At 47.3% G+C, this 22,291-nt stretch overlaps 1 protein-coding gene across 1 annotated transcript in view; it reads right to left on the bottom strand.

Annotated features, from left to right (window-relative positions):
• The window catches only part of LOC116639598 (maestro heat-like repeat family member 5), a 72,590-nt gene that overhangs the window by 47,749 nt on the left and 2,550 nt on the right, over positions 1-22,291 (bottom strand). Inside the window, exons 2-6 of the mRNA XM_032416109.1 lie at positions 14,808-14,989; positions 13,208-13,353; positions 11,687-11,815; positions 7,627-7,786; positions 5,996-6,048 (exon numbers count right to left, since the gene is read on the bottom strand). Of these exons, the coding sequence (XP_032272000.1) occupies positions 5,996-6,048; positions 7,627-7,786; positions 11,687-11,815; positions 13,208-13,353; positions 14,808-14,989 (670 nt within the window). The remainder of the gene's footprint in view (positions 1-5,995; positions 6,049-7,626; positions 7,787-11,686; positions 11,816-13,207; positions 13,354-14,807; positions 14,990-22,291) is intronic.

Genomic DNA, 22,291 nt, shown 5'->3' on the forward strand with positions numbered 1-22,291 from the left:
CCATGTGCTGAAGGAATCCAGCTGTCTAGCCCCAGGAAGGATCAAGCTAATCAGAGAATGTCCTAGGCCCACGACTAAGCAGTAGCTTTGTGTATTTCGAGGCTGGCTGGTTATCGTGGACCATGGGCTCCTAATTTTTTTCCATTGGCTTCGCCATGCTACGAACTTACTAAAATTCCAGTCCCTGAACCCACTCCTTGGGGGGGTAAGCACAAGCAGCCTTTATAGGACTAAAACCAGGCATGCAGGAACCAGCTGCCTCAGGCCCACCTAACCATTCCAACCTTTCCCCTTGTTTGTGTAGAAGACAGACAGTCAAGCCCCGGGGATGCTCACGCACACGTGGCAGGAAACCCCAGCCTACTGCGTGTTCTGGCTTGCACCCTGGTTCTGGCGCCCGGGCCCACCCCAGCTGCCCAACGGCTCCCGCCGGGGCTGCCAAGTGAGTAGAAGCCTCGGCAGATGTAATCCTAGGAAATGAGGCTTATTTGCAAACTGCACATCACGTCCCGAGTTTCGTGACTCTGAACTGACTCACTGTTTCTCTGCAGCAGACTCACCTCCTGTGAGATCCTTCTGCTTTCTCCACCCAAGCGGCATCTCACACACTGCAGCGTTGTTCATCCCCCGTGTTATGACCTCCACCTGCTGAGGTGAGCCCTATGCTGGCGAGGTCATCACGGCCCGTTTTGTGACGCCGCGTCCTGGTTTACAAGACGCCCCTGTGACTAATCCTGATCTAACTTTGTTTGTTGTTGGGTCCTGCTGTACAAGGGGAAAAGGACATTTCCAAGCTGCTGCTGATGTGACTGCCGGGTAGGAGCTGCTCAGGAGGGGGAGCCTCGAGCAAGCTAAATCCACCCACCGGGCAGGACTCCCAGGCCCTTGTCCCAGCGTGCAGTGACCAGAAGGACGAACCGGTAATAGTCACACTCTCAGCAGTTCTGCTTGCAGGGCCATCCATGATGGGGGATGTTGTGGAGACAGACGGGTTTCCTTACGTCCTCGGAGAACCCAATCAAAGTGGACACCAAGTAAACGAGCTCTTTGCTGCTATTCCCTTCCCTTCTGGAATCGCTGTCATCACAACTGAGACTCACGCTAGAAGGACTGAGCCTGCGCCTTGGGAAGCGCCAGCTGTCCTCGCGGAAAGGCAGCGGCCACGCTGTCTCTAAAGGCTGAATCCATTCTGCCTCTGCAAAAAATGACCCCTCACTGCCAGATGTTTGACATCCTGAAACATGGCAGCAGTCTGCTTTTGAACCCGAGACACCACGGCGGGGGAATGATGGTTTGCAAACTTGGCGAACAACTGGGGCCGTGGGCAACCCAAGAGGGCCTCCTGGTCCTTCCTGGCTCCCTGGCAAACCCCATTTTGGGGCGTTTTTGCGTTCCTTAATCCACCACGGTGCATTTAAGATGACTCGAAATACGAATACACATCGGAGGGAGAACTTCTACAAAATTTCAAAAATAGTCTACCATCAGCGTCTGACCTGTTGGGTCCATAATCCCAGGGGAACTAATTTTGTTCCTGGAGGCCTCCTTCCGGATGCTTTGAGCACCTGCGGCTGGACCTTGTCCACCACCATGTGGCATGGGTTATCGACATGTCCTTGCTACTGGATGCTGTTTTCTGGATGGGTTGAAGCCTTTCCCTGCTGCAGGGCCCATGCCCTCACAGTGACAAAGAAACTGTTGGAATACGTGTTTCCCCCTTGGGGTGTACCTCCCACCATCTCCAGGGATGCAGCACCCACTGCACGGGGAGATCACGTGAGCCTTGACCACTTGGGATTCCCCTGCTCGTAGTCATCACAGCAACAACCCTGGTGTGCTCACCAAGCCAACGACCTCCCCAAGACTGGAACACCAGGAAAGAAATGAAGACAGAGACGGTGACCAACGTGAAGGCTGTGAACTTGAAGTCCTGGCCTGTGGCTATCACAGAGATTTAGCAAACACCCCACAACCTGTGAGTGTCACACAGGGTGGACAGAGGTGGAGGGAACCTCACAGCAATGGTGGGGGTGGCTCGAATGCCTTGGCTTCTGACCACTTCTCTCATTAAGCTGCGAGTCTCACCCAAAGGGGGCCACTGTTAAAAGAGACACAAGAGGCCCCACACGGAGCCACCTGTGCTAAGTCCATATCACCAAAACAAGGCACAGCACCTCACCTGGCTGCAGCATCCGCCTCCCCCAGGCCTGTGACCTGTGGTCCCTCTGGGATTTCCTGGTTAGCAGGGGCGAAGTAGACGCCTGGTAGACCCCTGCCGGCCCCCAAGGAAAGGTGACGTACCCTGCTCCTTCCTGGTCCCCGCCTCTGCCACCTATAAATTCTCCCATGTGAGCAGACCTTTGCAGTCCCCTTCTAGGCACCAGATGGGATGCAGCCCGATTCACGAAATCACTGAATAAAGCCAATTGAGCTTTACGTTTACCCAATTTTTTTTTTAAACAATGGTAGATCTTGCAATCAGGTGCTGTAATTCTCCTTTTTTTCAAGATTGTTTTGGCTATTCTAGGTCCTGTGAAATTTCCATGTAAAATTTTAATTTTTATTTAAAATTTTCATTAAATGAAAATTTTGTAGTTTGATAGGCATTACGCTGAATCTATCAATCGATTTTGGGAGAAGTGACATCTTACCGTTGCTGAGTCTTCTTATCCATGAACATCCCACATCTCTACTTGTGTAGGCTTTCTTTAATTGCTTTCTACACTGTTTTGTGAGGATCTTGCAGATATTTTGTTAAATGTGTCTTTGCGTCTTTTATGTTTTTAATGTCGATATGTCACTGTTTTTTTAAATTTATTTTCCAATTGTTTGTTGCTAGTCTAAACATTCAGTAGTCTTCTACATATTGATCTCATATTTTGAGATCTTGCTAATTTCTACTTGCAATGAACAGCTGTAGTGTTTGTTAAGCTTCTGTAAGGTTTTCTGTATATGCAACCATGTCGTCTGCAAAGAAAGTTAGTTTTACTTTTTCTGCGGCAAGCCGTATGTCTTTCCCTGCCTTTTCTGACCTTCTTACACTGGTTAGGAACTGCGGTGCAATGTGGACAAGGAGTGCGGGCAGTGGTTCTGATTTTCAGTAGGAATGTGCTCAGTTAGTCATCTTTAGGTGTATAGGTTCTCCAGAGATGTCAGTTTCCTTCTACTCCTACTTTGAGGGCCATTATCATTATGATATTGTGATTTATAATACGAGATATATATTTGCTCTTCATCCCATTTCTGGCAGAGCCCCTAAAACCTTTGGGATTTCCTAAGTGATAAGAAAGATAAAGGTGTCTTCTGTTTTCATTCAAGCCTCTTGTAACCACACCTGAGTTTATGCGGATGTGGTCACTTTTGGAGAGCCCGTACGTAGGTAACCACAAGATGGGGGCTGGTGGCCGGGGAGCTGACCATGATTAGACGGTTGGAACTTTTGGTCCCACCCCCAACCTCCAGGGAGGAGAGCGGGGCTGCATATTGATCTCATTACCAATGCCCAACAATTTCCTCAGTCATGCCTAGTAACGAAGACTCCATAAACACGCAACAGGACTGGGGTCCAGGAGCTTCCATGTTGGTGCCGATGTGGGGAGAATGGCTCACCTGGAGAGACACGGAGGCTCCGTGCCCTTCCCCACACCGGACCCTGTGCGTCGCTGGCTGGTCCAGCGTTAGATCCTCTTACATTAAACCAGTGATCCAGTGAGTGAAATGTTCTCTGAGTTCTGTGAGCTGCTCTGGCAGATCAATCAAACCCATGGCGGGGGGCATGGGAACCTCCTGTCTGGAGCTGGTTGGCCAGAAGCATAGGTCACAAGATGGACTTGCGGTTGGCATCTGAAGTGGGGGCGTCTCGTGGGACAGAGCCCTCCACCTGTGGGTCTGATGCCGTCTTCAGGTCATGTCAGAGTTGAGATGACACCCTGTCAGGGTCCACTGAGAACTGGAGAATCGCTTGGTGGGAAAACACACATCGAATCACAAGTAGATGTTGCTTGTTGTCAAATGCTTTCCCTTCATTGAGATGGCGATAATTTCCGTACTTTATTCTCTGAACGTATTGAATGGCACTTACTGTTCACAAGTTAAACTGACCTCATGTCCCTGGGGTAAACCCCCCTTCATCATGGTGTATTATCTTTTTTTGTATTTGGCTGGATTCCTTTTGTGGATATTTTATTAAGGAATTTTGACTTAAGGTCATGAAGGGTATTGGTCTGTGGTTTTCCATAATGTCTTCGTCTGGCTTTGATATCAGGGTTGTGCTGGCCTCATAACGTGATTTGGGACGTGTTCCTTCTCCTATTTTTCTGAGAGAATTCGTAGAGAATTGATAGTATTTATTCCTTAACTATGTGATGGAATTAACCTGTGAAGTATCTGGGCCTGGAGTTTTCTTTGTGAGAAGGTTTATAATTATGATTCAAATTTCTCTGATACAAGACTGCTCAGATTTTCTGTTTCTTCTTGTGATAGTTTGGTAGTTTGTGTTTTTTAGGGACTTTGTCTATTCAATCTAAACTGCTTAATTTACTGGAATCATATTTTATTATTACCGTCCCATGCTTAACGGATGTGTTGCGATATTCCTTCTGTTCTGAGAGGGGCATTTTGTGTTTTTAATTTTTTTGGTCAGGCTGTCAAAGAGCTTATCATTTTATCAAACTTTTTGAATAACTTACTGTTGGGTTTATTCACTATTTTTTTGTCGCTTTAAAAAATTTCTTTGATTTGTACACTAGGTTTTATTATTTCCTTCCTTCTTACTTACTTTGGGTTTAATTTGTACCTTTTTGGATAGCTTTTTAGATAATAGATTTTATACCTTTCTTTTCTAATATAGGCATTAAAAACATAAATTTCCTCCTGAGGTTGTTTTCTGTTGAACCCCACAAATTCTCATAAGCTGTGTTTTCATGATGGTTCAGTTCAAAGTATTTTCTACTTTCTCTTGCAACTTCTTCTTTGACCCATGGGTTATTTAGAAGTGTAGTGTCTAATTTCCAAATATTTGGAGTTTTTCCAGATACATTTTTGCTATTGATCTCTGATTTACATTCTGGTCAGACAATGTACTCTGTTTGATTTCAATCTTTTTAAATTTACTGAAACTTGATTACGGCCCAGCAAACGACCTGTCTTGGTGAATGTTCTATTTACATTTGAAAGAAATGTCAATTAGATCAATTTGGTTAATTATGTTGTTCAAGACTTCTCTATCCTTAGTGATTTTTTGTCTTATTTTTCTATTAATTACCCGTATTTCTGCCGCCCTGGTATTATTTCTACCAGATGCCACTTGTTACAGTGGTCCTGCTGCCACTATTATTAGTAACTGAAAATATTAACCAGCATTTAACAAGGGCCTCTTGTGTACCGAGCACAGTGACAAGCACTTCGTGTGGATTACGTCCTGTAGTCCTCACAACAAACATTTGAGCAAGGTATTTTTATCCCCAGTGGACAGACCAGGAAACTAAGGAACAGAGAGGCAAAGTAGGCCACCCAGGTCACACAGCTGTGGTTGGTTGAATCTGGACTCGAACCTAGGTCTGCCAGGGGGCCCACGTCCTTTCTCCCAGCCACAGGAGCCCCTCACGTGGGTGTGTGGTCAGAGGGGGGTCTGCACGACCCCACTCCTTGGCTGTGGCAGCACTGTCCACTCCGGCCTGCTTCCTCCCTCCCTGGTCTCAGATGTGGTCTCTGCATGCTCTCTGGCCCCCAGCACCCAGCATGGGAAGGAAGGGCCTTGTCTGGCTGGACACCTACTCTGCACCAGGCATCTAGAGACCAAGATTCAACTCCCAACTCCCCCGGGGACCAGCCCCATGAGTCCTTTCCCCTCCAAGCCTGTTTGCTCATCTGCACCCGTGGGGCTTCTCTCTCCTTCCCCTCCCCCACCCCCACCTCCCAGGGCGAGCAGGTGCCCGGCTCCCCCGTTGCCCCCATCATCCCCGCAGGAGGCCGCGGTGGCTGGGCTCGTCCCTACCTGGGCCAGCTGCTCTTCCCAGCATGCCTTCTCTCCCTGGTTGAAGATTGCCTCTGTGGGACAGAAGGGCGTCGCTGGAGGCCAGGTCTGACGTCCACACCAGGGCTGGATCTCAGGCTCCTTCTCCGCCAGCCCTTGGGCACTGGGCTGAGTCTGGGTGAGTCCTGCCTCTGTTTTTCCTGGCTTCGTGAGGGCAGTGAGCTGGGCTTGGGCTCGGGGTCTGGATAGCTGGGCTGCCAGCTGTGGCCCGGCCGCCCCTCCTGTGTGACCTCAGGTGGGCCATGTTGCCTCTCGGGGCCTCAGGCTCTCTGACAGTGAATGGAAGGGTCCTTCTGGGCATGGCCATTTGGAATGTGCTAGAATCCCCTTGAGGGTGGGGAAATGAGGCTCGGAGAGGGGTGTGTTGTGAGAACGGAAAGATTTTATGGAACTTTGGAAACTCAACCTCAGAGGGAGGGCTGCTTTGGGGATGGCCCTGGGGGTCTCAGAGCTGACCCGGGCACAGAGGGACCTCTACCCAGCTTGCCAGTCCCGGGCAGGATGTACGAAGCCGAGTTAAGCTGGGGCCTGCTTCCTCCCAGCCTCAGAGCCCAAACTCCCAAGCTCAGCCTCTGAGGCTTCTCCCGCTGGACCGGGCCCCCCTGTAGATGGCTGGCCACTACATCCATTTCCTCCCACCGCCCCAACCTCCTGCTGAGGCCCTGAGGGTACACACACCATTCCCTCCTCAAACTCCTACACATTCCTCAAGGCATGGCTCAGGCTTGGCTGCCTCCTCCAGGAAGCCCTCCCTGATGGCCACCGGAGCGGCCCAGTACCTGCTGGGGGCAGCAAGTCAGCTCACACTTGTGAATGAACGGTGCCTGAATGAAAGCTGGCGTCTGCTTCCCTCGTGAGGCCGTGAGCTCCTGAGGGCAGCGAGCCCGGCACAGGGCAGGTGCTCAGCCAGAGTTGGTTGTTTTGCATTAGCTAAACACTCTCCCTGGCAAGACTCCTCCCTCAGGGTCCTCGGAGACCCCACTGTCCAGGGTGGCCTTCCCGTGGCTCAGGGGCGGTGCTGCTGTGGAAACACTGGGACGTGGATGCCACAGGCCTGTGACGTGCTCCCAGGTGGCTCTGGGCCCCTCACCCTGCTTCTCAGAGCTTGGCTTCCTTGTCTGCTAGTGAGGAGGAGCGCCCGCCTGCCTCGGTGACCAAGGGACAGGCCTGTGGGCAGTGTGCGGGCCTCACACCCATCCTGGGCCACCTCCAGAGCCGCCTTGCTCTGTCCTGCTTCTGTCCGGGCCACCGTGGAAATGCTCCCCGTGGGAGCATGGGCCAGTGGGGACCAGCAGCACAGCGGGCGGGCCGGAGGTCTCCTTTCGTGGGGGTCCTGATGTGGCCCGGGTGGGCCATGGGGCTGGGGGCTATGGGGAGGCTCGGACCACAGCCCGTTGCCCCTGGCACGGACATGCTTCACTGCTGTGTCCCTGATGCCTGGCTCTGCATTCGTCCCCCAGGTCAACAGTCTCGCCAAGCCCCCTTCTGCCTCTTTCCTTATGATGTGCCCCGCCCCTGCCCTGGGGAGCTGGTGGGCAGAGGGTGGCCACGGCGAGGCTGGGGGTGCCTCAGGCCCCTAGGGCAGGACATACCGTTAGAGGTCAGGATGCCCATCACGTAGAGGAGGCTGCGGTGCGGGAAGACGCCCGTCAGGACCTCGGTCTCCAGGTGCTGGGCCACCGCCCGCCACGAGTGCCTGCAGATGGCCAGCAGCACGTTGCTGGCCGCGTCCTGGTACACCTCTTCCAGCTCCTGGAGGGCGGGAGGCGCGAAGGAAGAGTGGGCACCTGGACAAAGCTTTGGCATTTCACACACAGGGTCGGGCTTGGTGGGCAGGGCAGCTGTTGTCAACCCAGTTTTTGGTTAGGAAACTGAGGCCAAGATAGCCCAATACACACAGGGGTTAGAGCTTCCTGTGACTTTCAACATCCCTGGTCCTCCTACCGTTCCGGAAACCCACTGTGCTTCCTGCGCTGCTCCGGCCCACCTGTCTATCCGCTGCTCGTCCTGTTTTAAAGCCCGCCCCCCGGGGGCCACACTCAGGAGATGTGGCCTGAAGGCTCCTGTCAACGTCGCCTCTTTGCCTGAGCTCCTGGCTGCTCGGAACAATGTCATGGCCTTTGATTCTTTCGCACTGTGAATTCCGAGCCCCAGGCTATGCTTCTGTGTCCCGAGGAGGTGGGGTGTCGGCTGCTGGGGGCAGAGGCCCGCCCACCATGGTCTGGTGACGCGGTGGCCACGGGCACAGCAGAGCCCGGTCCCGTGTGGCCACACCTGCTCTAGTTTCGGGTTCCTCTTTTCTCTGGTTCTTGGTAGGAGCCACAGGTGATTTCTGTGGCTGCTGGTGTGAGGGAGATGCCACAGGTCATCGCCGGGCCGAGGCCAGGGGTCCAGCTTGTGTTTGGGGGCATCTGGAAGCGAGGGGGTCTACAGTCCCTCCCTGAACGCCCTGTGATGTTGTTGGAATCCTCATATGAAGTCATTCTGTCGTTTATAATTTACTCCAAGTTTCCACATGAGAGCTTCTCATTAAGGTGGTGGATTGAAGCCAATTTTGCTCTTTCAAAACAACACCTCACTCAACGACATTTAGGAGATGATTTGAAAAGGACAATAGTATCCACGTTCTGGCAGCTGGAGAGCCGATGAGTGAGAGGTAACGGGGCTGAGCACGAGCCCATGCGGCAGGGTCTCTGCCACTGCTGGGGGGACTCGCGGAGGGCGCGTCTCCCAGACCTCTGCAGCGAGCGGGACCGGGGAGGGTGCGACGGTTTAAGAGGGAGTCAGGTGCCCGAGGCTCTGCCCACTCCGCACACCTGCAGGGTCCAGCAAAGTCCAGAGGCTCGGTCTCCGGAGGGGGCAGGCATGGGTCTGTGGTGGGCGGCCAGGTCCTCCACAGCGCTGTCGGGGGCCTTTCCCTCTGGCCAGACACCGTGTTAGGGTCTTTTCTGGGAAATCTGGGCAGCCCAGGACAAAAGTCATGGAGGTCAGCACAGGTGCCGGGCAGCAGTGGGCTCACTGGTACTCTACAGTGGACCCCGAATCCCACCACCTGCCTGTGTGTTCAGAGCTCCCTATCAGCACTAACCATGGGCAGGCAGCCACGCTGGAGAAGCCTCGGGTGTGGGAGACGAAAACCACCACCACACACCCGACAAAACCCAGAAAACAGCTCCTTGGAGGAAATACAGTCCAAACAGAGAAATGAAAACTTCAAGCGAAGCTGTGTCTTTAACATCCTGAGAGATAAGAGGAGGTATTGCATCCACAAAAGCTATAAACAGCATGATGCGAAAAGGAACATTCTGGGGACAAAATCAAGATTGCAAGAGAGTCGAAGGCACAAGGAGCAGAGCCGGAAACGCGATAGGAAGTCTGGGAGACAAAGAGTCTTCAGAGAGCAGAACAGAGACGGGGAGCTGCTCGAGGAGAGACCAGATGAGAATATTGGGGACCACTGAGCAGCCCGCAACGGCGTGTCAGACGTCCCTGAAGCCTTGGGCAGAGAAACCCAGGAGGTGAGACCATCAGTGAATTAAGTGAGGAATGTTCCAGAAGCAAAGGGCCCAAGCAGCCAGACTGCAGGAGGCAGGGCGGGAAGGCATGGCGGCTGGGACAGACCCAGAGCGAGGCGCCCTTGGGGAGCTGCAGAGCGTGCAGCCACAGGGAAGATGCTGCACGGCCGTCAGCAGGAAGGTGCGGGCGGACAAAGGTCTAATGTCCAGAATGGCTTTGGAGTCTCTACGGCCGCACCAGGGGCAGCGGGGAGACCACGGATGCTATTGCCAACATGACAATGATCTTGTCGAACGGGAAAGTACTGAGCTGCAAAGCAAACCAAAAGTTTATGTGGGATCTTTGGGAATCCCCATCGGGGAGACACAGATTCAGCAGGTAACGGAAATGTGCTTGGTGTTGCGGAGGAGAAAGAGCTTATAAAGGCAAAACCTGCAGGCTCATAGAAGCTGTTTGAAAGAATTATGATTGGTGTAGGCAAAACTAATTAACCTTGGTCTACACAGGATAGGTCACTATGCTGGTTGCTAGGTCGGCGTTCAGGGAAATAAGCCTCATTCTGGGAAATGCAACACGACGTGGCCGTTTGCGGTCAGCTCGGCCTGAAGTTCACACTCATCCAGGCGTGGATGTGCATGAGACCCACCTCCCTGGTGGCCTTCGGCACCACCCTGACCGTCCTGACTTCATTTCAGATGTTTCTGTCCACGGTCTCCAACACAGAGTCCAGGGTGAACCAGAACAGACAGATTTCCAGAAATGCCTGGTCTCAAGCTGTACTTCCCAAACACACGTTTTCAAGAAGCTGCTGGAGGGTGTGTGTCTCCAAAGCAAGAGAGCGAGCCAGAAAAGAGGAAAGCCTGGGGTCTCCGAGATGCTGTCCCCGGCTGGGATGGGCTATGGGGTCCCAGATTGGGCTTTGGACACCAAGATGACAGCAGACGCGCTCGGCTGGCTGGGACCTGGGTGATGACGTGCCTGTTCTCCCCTGTGAGTCCTGGACCAGCTCGTGGTACCTACAGAAGTGCTCGCACCGGCCCATGCTGGAGAGCTGGTGGTGGGCGGTAGCGTGTGCGGAAGCAGGCGGTGCCCTGCCTCGGAGGGGCTCTTGTCCACCCGCAGGGAGGCTGAGCCAGGCCAACACCCAGACGCTGGTGGGCTCTGCTTGTCCTGCAGCCCTCAACAGCTTGGGTCACCACTGCCCCTCTCTCTTACCACTGGTCTGTCGACTATTTGTAGGTGCCTTGCATTTTAAAAATATGCCTGGCATGCTTTACACAATGACTTAAATTTAAAAAAAAGGTACAGAATTTTAGAACACAAATACACTGGCTATGAACTTTGTTCCTGTTTTTCTCTGATATCCACACTGGAAGGGTCTACAGACTTCTTTGTGGGGAGCACGGAGACTGGTCACGTTGGCCATTTACCAGCTGGTTAACTGCTGCAGGCAAATCTCTTAGACGGCCAGAGCCTCGGTCCCTCTGTCTGTAAACGGGGGTCATATATACGGATTCCCACTTCATGGAGTGCCAAGGCTCAGCCCTGTGGTGACAAGTCACATCCACCGTGGGGCAACCCTGGGCTAGTCTGTCTAAATAAGAGCTACCAGCCCTCCAGGCCCTGGAGCCGAAGTCCCCCAGGCCGTTGGCAGGCCTGGGGCAGGTCCGGGGACCACATCCTGAGGTGGGCGGGTAGGAGTGGTGTGGTCTCCAGCAGGCAGGACCCAGGAGGTGGCCGCAGAGGCGGAGTTAAGCCTGGAGAATGGGTGGGACTCGTAGGAGGGCTTCAGAGGCTCGGTGTGGGCAGCCGCCGTGGGAATGGTAAAACAGGTGGTGGTGGGGGGACCAGGGCAGAGACTTCCAGGAAAGGGCGCTAAACTACTGCTGACATTCGGCGCTTCCACTTATAGGCCCTGTAGACTCAGATAAGCAATAAGCTCTCTGAATCTCACCTTTCTCAACTGTAAAATGGGCACCTGAGGTTGTCCCTCTGAAGGGGCTGGTGGTAAGAAAATGAAAAGGACAGAGATCACTTGGTCAACCACAGGACTGGGCACCCCCACCATTATTTGGATGCTGGGGGCAGCAGCCTGCGTTCCCAGAAGTGGCCTATTTGCTGGGATGGGAGGCACACCGTGGACTTGGTCATGTTCTCCAGGGCCAGCTGCATGAACGACTTCTCCCAGGCCTCCTCCAGGGAGTCGCTGGCTTCAATGACGGCCTCCAGGACATGGAACAGCCGGAACCTGTGGCGGGAGGAGATCTGTGGGTGGCAGAGTGGGCAGAGGTTCAGAGGCACGTTGGGTTTGGTCACGTGGGGAGTGGCCACCAGTGAAAGCCTAGGTGTGGGGAGGCTGAGGAGGCCAGAGGGAGAGGGAGAGGACAAATGGAGGCACTTGGCCATTTGTCCAATAACCATTTAGTGAACATGCACTATGTGCAGGCCCTGAACTAGGTTCTACAGAGACAGACGAATAAAAGTTTGTCTCTATCCTCTGAAACTGCTATGGGATTTTATTTATTTATTTATTTATTTATTATTATTAAAAAAATTTTTTTTTAAAGATTTTATTTATTTGACAGAGAGAGACAGCTAGAGCAGGAACACAAGCAGGGGGAGTGGGAGAGGGAGAAGCAGGCTTCCCGCAGAGCAGGGAGCCCGATGCGGGGCTCGATCCCGGGACCCTGGGATCATGACCTGAGCCAAAGGCAGATGCTTAACGACTGAGCCACCCAGGCGCCCCTGTTATGGGATTTTAAAAGCATTCTGCCTCTACAGTCAGTTCATTCATTCATTTTTTAAAAAAGATTTTATAGAGTGTGTGAAAGTGAGAGAGATCACAGAGGGAGAGAGAGAAGCAGGTTCCCTGGTTGAGAGGAAAACCTGATGCAGGGCTTGATCCCAGGACCCTGGGATCACGACCTGAGCCAAAGGCAGGCGCTTAACCAACTGAGCCACCCAGGCGCCCCCATTCATTCATTTATTTATTCATTCATTTATTCACCCATTCATTAAAACTTAATCAGATCTTCCTGCTAATTATCCATCTGTCCATCTACCAACCTATCCAAACATCCATCCATCCATCCATCCATCCACCCATCTATCCACCCATCCATCCATCTATTCAACTATCCATCCATCCATCCATCCATCCATCTACCCATCCAACTATCCATCCACCCATACATCCACCCATCCAACTATCCATCCATCATCCATCCATCCATCCATCCAACCATCCATCCATCCACCCAACTATCCACCCATCCAACCATCTATCCATCTATTCAACCATCCACCCACCCACCTATCCATCCATCCGTCTGTCCGTCCATCCATCCATCCATCCATCCACCCATCCACCTCTGCTACTTAATCATTCTGTGACTTTAGGCAGATCACTTCCCTTTCCTAAGCCTGTTTTCTTATCTATGGGGATCATAACATCTATATCATGGGACTATTCTGAGGATGGTCACACATGTTGGTCCAACTTCCTCCTTCCCCACTCAGCCTATTGGACATATGAGGAGATCAACTTGCCCCAAATCATTTAGTTGTACCAAAGAGCCAGGATTTGAACTGGACTTGTGGTCTGGCCCTCCCCTTTGCCCCCCATGCAGTCCCTCCAATGGCCCAAGCAACTCCCACCTCAGGGTTGTCTACAAAGTAGTCATGGATGGTTTCCAGCACCAGGTTGGGGGCCCCATAAGCCATGTTCTTGATCTTCTTGATGATGTACTTCAGGTGGAGGGGGTCTGAACTATTCAGGTCTCGGAGCATCTTGAAGCAAATACCTAAAGAAGATGGAAAAAGTGTGAGGGTTGATGTGATATGGGAAGGTTACATTGTGCCATCAGGAATAAGTGGATAGAGAAGGGGGTAGGGCCAGGAATGGGAAACAATGATCTGAAAATGAGGACTGAAGAACTGAACACATTGGGAATTCCTGGGCCTCCTGACTGTCCAAACAGTCCTCCTGGAGTTTGAGATAGGATAAGAAGCAGGAATGCAGGGTGACTGGGTGGCTCAGTTGGTTAAACTGCTGCCTTCGGCTTAGGTCATGATCCCATGATCCTGGGATCGAGCCCCGCATCTGGCTCCCTGCTCAGGGGGAAGCCTGCTTCTCCCTCTCCCACTCCTCCTGCTTGTGTTCCCTCTCTCGCTGTGTCTCTCTCTGTCAAATAAATAAAATCTTTAAAAAAAAAAAAAGAAGCAGGAATGCGTGAAGATTTCACACCCTTATATACCCACGCATATTTCCATCCATTCATTGATTCAACCACTTTTTCATGCATCCATTTATCCAATCATCTATCATCTACCTATCCATCGATCCATCTGTCCATCCACCCACACATTCATTCATATGTTTATTTGTCCATCAATTCATCTACCCGTCCACCTGTCTGTCCATCCTTACATTCACCCATCAATCCATGCGTTAATAAATGTATCCATCCATCCATCTGTCACCCATCTGCTCATAAATTTATCTACTTGTCCATCCACCCATCCATTCATAAGTTTATTCATCCATCCATCACACATCCACTCAAATTAGCCATCCATCCCTCTGTCCCTTTATCTATTCTTCCCTTCACCCCTTCACCTTCCATCTAGTCATTCAACATTCAATGATGTTCCCTCTGTGTCGTCATAGGTCTGTGAGTGAGGGCTCAAAGAAGAGTCAGGGCCCAGCTCAGTTCTGAAGGAGCCTCCAGCCCATGGGAGCCCTACCCACTATCAGTGGACTTTGGTCCTGTAATTGTATAAAAGGCCCTGGGCACACAGCGAGGGGAGGGGCAAAACATTCCAACAAAGAGGGAAGGACATTTAGGACTGGCTACTCAGAGGAGGTGGCAATTTAACTTTGCCTAGAAGGATGAAAGCAAGTCATCCTTTGAATGAGGAGATAAGCATTCCTGTGAGAGGACCAGGCCAAGGTTGAGGTCCTAAGGTGGGAAAAGGTGTGGGAAGAAAGTGGAAGGTGAAGTGTGAGGGAGGGAGGGAATTTTTGGGCTTTGGATGGTGCCTCAGGAGGCATGAAGAGACCAAGGAGGGTGTGTAGGGCTCTCTGCTGAAAGCCTCGCTATGTCCACAAGGTCCTTGACATCCCCAAGATCCCACCAGTGTGGATTCCTTCTGGTCCTCATCCCCAGGACTTTTTTGAGTGGAGGGACCTGATAGGGTCTGCTGGAACCTGACCACGCCATCTCCACCCTGCCAGAGTCCCAGGGCTGGTGATCACCTGTATTATAGGCTTCCTCCATGAACATCTTGTGCTCCTTGGGCACAAGAGCAGCCTGGCTGCTCTGTGACTTGCAGAGCAGGATGGTGGTGGGGTGTGCCTGTCTGTCCCTGTGGGCAGGGTCCTGAGGTACCTTCATGCAAGATAGGTCCTTTGTGGATCTGGAGACATGGGAGGAGAATCTGAAATGGAAAAGAGGTCCAGGGTGTGTGTGTATCTGGGCACCTTTTTGTGCATTCATGAATGCAAGCCCAGTAGACACTGAGAGCCATGTTGGTCAGGATCAGGCTTAGCAATGTCCTTCTGTGTGTCCACCTTTCTGTTCATTGGTCTGGCTGAATTCCAAGGGGGGAGTAGGGAAGGAGTCTGGAGGCCTCAAGGATGTTGTTAAGTAGGCAGTATTGCCTGTGGGCCCGGAGAGGCCTGACTCCTAGCAAGTGCTGGTGGCACAGACATGACTGACAGGACCTGGAGGGCTCAGGGTATGGCATCCCCAGCTCCAGCTCTTGCACTGATTTGAAGCAGCCAGTCTTTTCAGGACAAACATGAGAGTGCCCTGGCTACCCAGATGTCACTGAGGGGGTCTTTGAGAGAGGTCCAAGAGCTGCAGAGCAGGTGGGAGCAGGAGCCATGAAGATGGGTGCACTGGACCACATCCTCATCTGTGCCCCAGGCCCAACCATCCTGGTGCTTGAGAACAATTATGTGTGCATGATGGAGACACTGAGAAGAGCTGTGTGGCAGGGGCAAGGAAGGACATCAGCCCTCACTTTTTCTTTTGCAAATGTGCGGACAGGATTCCCTCAGACTGTGCTCATTGCCAGAGGGGCCAAAAAAGGAGGCATCCTTCATTTTTGGGGTAGTGCCCAAGCTGTTTGTTTCACAACTTCCTCTTGGACCCTCCTGGCAGAAGTGGGTTCTGCTCTACTTGCTCTGGGACCTCATTTCTTGTTCACTCACAGTTCCAAGTTCCCCAGTACTGACCATGGGCATGGTGTATTCTTTCTAGCCACTAAAGATATAACTAAAGATATATGGATATCTAATGTCTGATATTAGTGGGTTTGTATATTTATTCCCCCAATTTTTGAGTTGTTTAAGGAAGCAGAGGGAATCTGGTCTTTGTTGCTCCATCTTTGAGGGAAGCACTGGTATTGTCTTCATCTTCTTCAGGACTTTGGGGTGTTTTCTGAGTTCAGTGGGGAACCACAGAGGGTTTTGAGTGACATGATCTGACATACATTTCTTATGTGGTAGAATAAATTAATGGGTAAATGTTAAAAGAGATGAACTACCTTCTAATATACCACATAATGTACCTATAGAATTTGTTGATGGTTTTTTGTCTTGTTCACTTTGAATAAAAAATTACCAGGCACACATGGCAGCAAGAAAATATGACCCTTAAGTAGGAGAAAAACATTAATGGATCAAAAGCAACACAGAAATGACACAAATGGTAGAATTAGTAGACAAGGACTTTAAATGTTATTGTAACAATATTCCACATGTTTAGCATGGTAGATTAAAACATAAGCATGCTAAAGAGAGACATGGAAAACATAAACAAGATGAAGAATACAATGTTTGAGATTAAGAATACACTGGATGAGTTTAAGAGCAGATTAGACACAGTAGAAGCAAAGGTTAGTGAACTTGAAGATACTACAGCAGAAACTACCCCAGAATGGAACACAAATAGAAAAAAGACCAGAAAAAATGGAATAGAGCAATCAGTGAATTGTAGAACAACCTCAAAACAGTGTGTGTGTAATGTAAATCCTCACAGGAGAAGAAAGGGAGACAGAAAACAATATTTGAGGAAATAATATCTGAAGTTTCCGAAGTAATAAAAACTAAAAATCCCACAGATCCAAGAAACTCAATGAACCTCAAGTGAAAGAAACATGAAGAAAATTAAACCAAATGACATTGAAATAAAATTCCCTAAAGCCAATACTAAGAGAAAATTTTAAGAAAGAAAGCCAGAGAAAAGTCAGAGAAAGAAAGACACATTATATGCAAAGGTATAAAGATAAGAGCAAGAGTATAGTTTTAGTCAGAAATAATGCAAGCAGGGCGCCTGGGTGGCTCAGTCATTAAGCATCTGCCTTGGGTTCAGGTCATGATCTCGGGATCCTGGGATCGAACCCTACGTCAGTCTCCTTGCTCTGTGGGGAGCCTGCTTCTCCCTCTCCCTCTGCCCCTGCTGTGTTCCTTGTCTGTCTCTCTCTCTCTGTCAAACAAAAAATAAAAAAAAATCTTTTCAAAAAAAGAAATAATGCAAGCATTGGAGACATAGAGCAACATTTTAAAACACTAAGAGAAAAAAAAAAACACCTGGCGAGCTAGAATCTTATACTCAGAGAAAAAAAAATTAAAAACTGACGGTATAACCAAACCTTTATCATATGCACTAAAACTGAAAGAATTCATAACCAGCAGACCTGCACCATAAGAAGTGTTTGAGGAAGTCTGTCAGGTGGAAGGAGAATAATACCAGATGGAAATATGGAAACACATAAAAGAACAGAGAACAGTGGAAATGGTAAATATGTAGGTGAATGTAAAATATTTTTTCTTATTTTTCAAGTTTAAAGTAAAGATAACAATGCTTTGTAGGGCCTATAGCAAATGTAGAAGTAAAATATATGTCAGCAATACCATAAAGGCCAGGAAAGGGAAATGGAAATAATATATTGTAAGATTCTTATACTATAAGTAAAGTGGCATAATATCACTTGAAGGTAGGCTGAGATATGGTAAATTTGTAAACTACAAATTTGGTACTTGTATATTGGTACTGTATATTTTGGATTCGTATGTTCTTTCATCTACCAATATGGTACTACCATATTGGTAGATGAAAGAAGAAAAGCCCTAAGCAATCACTACAAGCCCTAAGCAATCACTAAAAAATCAGGGAGTCAACTAAAAATATATATAGCTAATAAGCCAACAAAAGACATAGAGGCAAAGAGGAAAAATAGAACAAAGAAGAGAAGAAAAAAAGTGAAAACAAATTGCAAGATGGTAGATTAAAACAAAATCATTTCAATAGTCACATTAAATGTAAATGATTTAACTATCTGAATCGAATAGCAGAGACTGTCAAATTGAATAAAAAATCAAGACCCAAATATATACTGCCTATAAGAAATACACTTGAAATATAATAGACACAAATCAATGAAAAATAAAAGATGAAAAAAGATATACCATGCTAACAATATTCTAAAGAAAACAGAAGTGGCTATGTTAATATTAGGAAAAGTATATTTTTGAGTGAATAATATAACCAGAGATAAAGAGAATCAGTTCATAATGATAAAGGGATCATTTGTCAAGATGACTTACAATTCTAAATGTTCATGCACCTAATAACAGAACTTCATAATATATAAAGTAAAAAAGATAGAACCAAAAGGAGAAATAGTTGAAGAATAATTGAATCATAGTTGAAGATTTCAGCATCCCTCTGTCAATAATTGATAGAACAAGAAGACAGAGATAATCATTAAGGATATAAAAGACTTGATAATACTCTTGGCTAATGTAATCTAATTAGCATTTACAAAAATCTCCATCTAACAACAGAAGAACACACATTTTCTTCAAGTTCATGTGGAACATCTACCAAGATAGATCATATTGAGCCATAAAATAGTCTCAATAAGTTTAAAAGGATTCAGATCAAACAAAGCATACTCTTTGACCACAATAGAATGAAATTAGAAATCAATGACAGAAAGATAGATGGGAAATCCCCAAGTATTTTGAAAACTAAATAAAAATTTTAAATAATGCATGGGTCAAGAAGAAATTAAAAAGAGAAAGTAAAAAGTATTTTGAACTGAAAGAAAATGAAAACACAACATATAAAAATGCATGAGATGCGGCTAAAGCAGTGCTTTGAGGGAAATTTATAGCATTAAAACTTATAGTATTAGAAAAGAATAGAGGTCTGAAATCAATGACCTAGTTTCCATCTTAAAAACTAGGGGAAAAGGGGCAAATTAAGCCCAAAGAAGGAAAATAATAAAAAGTAGAGCAGAAATCAATGAAGTGGAAACAGAAAAACAATAGAGAAAATCAATGAAACCAAAAGCCAGCTTTTTGAAAAGATACATACATTTGAAAACTTCTATCAGGCTTTATTAGGGCAAAAAGAAAGAAGACACAAATTATTAATATAAAGAGGGAGAATAAGTACATCATTAAAAATCCTACCGACATTAAAATAATAGTGAGAGAGTATTATGAACAACTTGATGCCAATAAATTTGACAACCCAGATAAAATGAATTCCTTGGTCATAAAATACCAAAGCTCAATCAAGAATAACTGAATAATCAGAATAGCCAGTTGTCTATTATAAACATTGAATTTGTAGTTGAAGACCTTCCCACAAAGAAAATTTTAGGCCCAGGTGGCTTTACTCTTAAACTCTATCATTTAAGGAACAAATGATACCAATACTATAAAACTCTTCCAGAAAATTAAAGAGGGAACACTTCCTAACTCATTCAGTGAGGTGAACATTAGTGCCCTGATACCAAAACCAAAGAAAGGCACTGCAAACTTTCTTAACATACGAATCCAAAATATACAGACATGCGTATCCACCATGACCAAGTGGCCTTATCCTGGGCATGCAAGGTGGGTTGAGCAATTGAAAATCAGTCAATGTAACTTACCATATTGGTAGATGAAAGAAGAAAATAATATAATCATCTCAGTAGATACAGAGAAAGCATTTGACAAAATTCAACATATATTCACAATAAAAACAAGAATTAAAGGAATTTCCTTAACCTGATTAAAAACATCTACAAAAATCCTATAGCTAATATTATACTTATTAATGGTGAAAGACTGAGTGTTTTCCTCACATCATTGGGAATGAGGGAAGGATGTCTGTTTTCACCACTTCTATTCAACATGGTACTGAGGGCTCAGTCAATACAAACAGGTAAGAAAAGAAATTAAAAGTGTGCAGACTGGAAAGGAAGAAAAAAGCTATCTCTACTTACAGAGGATGTTATCACCTAATTAGAAAATTCCAAAGAATCTACAAAAATCCTACTAGAACTGAACAGGGTGTCTGGCAAATTTGCAAAAATAAAGTCAGGATGCAAAAATCAGTCATATTTCTCTATACTAGCAAAGAGCAATTGGGACTTGAAAATAAAAAGGTACCATACGCAGTAGCATTAAAGATCATGAGATATTTAGGTACACTAAGAAATAATTGCAAGGTCTATGAACTGTAAAATATAAACTAGCAATGAAATAAAGAAATAAAGAAGACTTTAATAAGTGAGAGATATACCACGTTCATGGATCAGAAGACTCAATATTGTTAAGATGTCAGTTTTGTAAAAATATCTCTAAATATTCAATGCAAAAAGTCCAGAAAAAGACTCACACATACAAGGCTAACTGACTTTAAAAAAAACTTAACTGTATTAATTTAAATTTTTAAAGTAGGCTCCACACCCAATGTGGGGCTTGAACTCACAACCATGAGATCAAGAGTTGCATGCTCTACCCACTGAGCCAACCAACTGCCCCAAAGCCAACTGATTTTTGATAAAAGTCAAAATAATTCTATTAAGAAAATGTATCCAACAAATAGCATGCAATAGCTGGATGTACACATGCAAAAATGTCCCCCAGTTTATGTTTCACGCTCTATCCAATAATTAATCAAGATAGATTGCAGACCTAAAAGCAAAACCTAGAATCTAAACTTCTCGAAGAAAATGTAGGAGAAAATCTTTGTGATTAAAGATTTCATTAGATGTGACACCCAAAGCACAATCCATAGAAGAAAAAATATTAAGCTGGATTTCATCAAAATTAAGAACTTCTTGAAAGACATCTAGAAAAAATGAACAGATAAGCTGTGGACTTGGAGGAAATATTTGCAAATCACATATCTGATAAAGATCCGTATCCAGAATATATAAATAACTCACAAAACAAAACGAAAAACTCAAACATAAACACAAACGGTCTAACAAAATACAGAAAGAAGATTTGAATAGACATTCCCCCAAAGGAGATGAACAGATGGCAAATAAGCCCATAACAAGTGCTCCACATCATTCTTCATAAAGGAAAACAAGTGAAAACCACAGTGGGATATCACTACACGTCTACTGGAATAGCTAAAATTGGGGAAAAACCTGAAAATAACAAGTGCTGGTGAGGTTGAGGGGTAACTCGGCCTCTCGCACATTGCTGGTGAGGATGTGAAACAGTGCAGCCAGTGCAGAAAGTAAGCGTGGTGCTTTCTTAGAAGGTCAAACATATACTCACCACCCAACTCTGCCGCTCCACCCCTAGCTGTTTACTCAGGTGAAATAACAACTTACTTTCACACAAAATCTGTATGCGAATGTCTATAATGGCTCTGTTTGTAATAGCCCCAAACTGAAGAAATGCATATGTCCTTTGGTGAATGCATAAGGAAACTGTGTATTACATCCATGGAAGTACTCAGCAGCAACAAAAAGAAATGAATCACTGAGAAACACAACAACATGGACCGTTCTTAAACTCATCATGCCACGTGAGAGAAACCAACCCCTGAAAGCCACACACTGTATCACCCCACCCTGATGGCTTTCTGAAGAAGGTCAACGAAACAGAAAACAGGTTTCCAGGGATGGGAAGTTGGGGGAGGGCTGACTACAAAGGGCATGGGGGATTCTGGGGAGATAGATCTGTTTCATATCTTTTGCTTGTGGTAGTGGATTCACGACTGTATGACTTTGTCAAAACTTGCAGAGTTATCCACTAAAGAGAGAATTTTACTGTACATAAATTATACCATAATAAAAACGAAAGCAAGATCTCTAAGAACAGAAATGATTTCACCCCCCCACCTTCTGCTTTCTCTTGTTTATTCCATCCCAGTCACAGTGAGCTCCTGCTGCTCCTCAAACCACCAGGCATATTTCTACCTCAGGACCTTTGCACTGGCTGACCCTTCAGTCTGGGGAACATCCTTCCTCCAGATAGCTGCTTGGCTCAGTTTCTCACCTCCTTCGAGTCTTGGCTCAATTATTACCTCCTAGATGAACTTATTTAAAATTGCAGCCTGCCCCCCACCCGCCTCTCTACCCCCTCCCCCTCTCAACTTTTCCCCTATCACTTTTAACCTTGTAGCATTAGATAACTTACTTTATTACATCTACTGTTTATTGGCTGTCTGCCCCACTGGAAGGTAGCCACCAGGGCAGGGATCTTTATGTCTTATCTCCAGTTGTATCCCCCAACACCTGTAACAGTGCCTGGCACACCAAGCAGGTGCTCAGCAAATAGTTGTGGGACGAATGGTAGAGCGATGTATCAAAGCAACAGTGAGCCCATCCTCATTTCTGGAAAAGGCCTGTGACAGCCCCCCTGCTCTCTCCCCAACAGCGCCCTTGCCAGGATCCAGCTGTCCAAGCCCGGTCCACTTGGCCGGCCGGCCT

The sequence above is a fragment of the Phoca vitulina genome, unplaced genomic scaffold (assembly GCF_004348235.1).
Source record: "Phoca vitulina isolate PV1807 unplaced genomic scaffold, GSC_HSeal_1.0 scaffold18, whole genome shotgun sequence".
In the NCBI taxonomy this organism is placed as follows: Eukaryota; Metazoa; Chordata; class Mammalia; order Carnivora; family Phocidae; genus Phoca; species Phoca vitulina.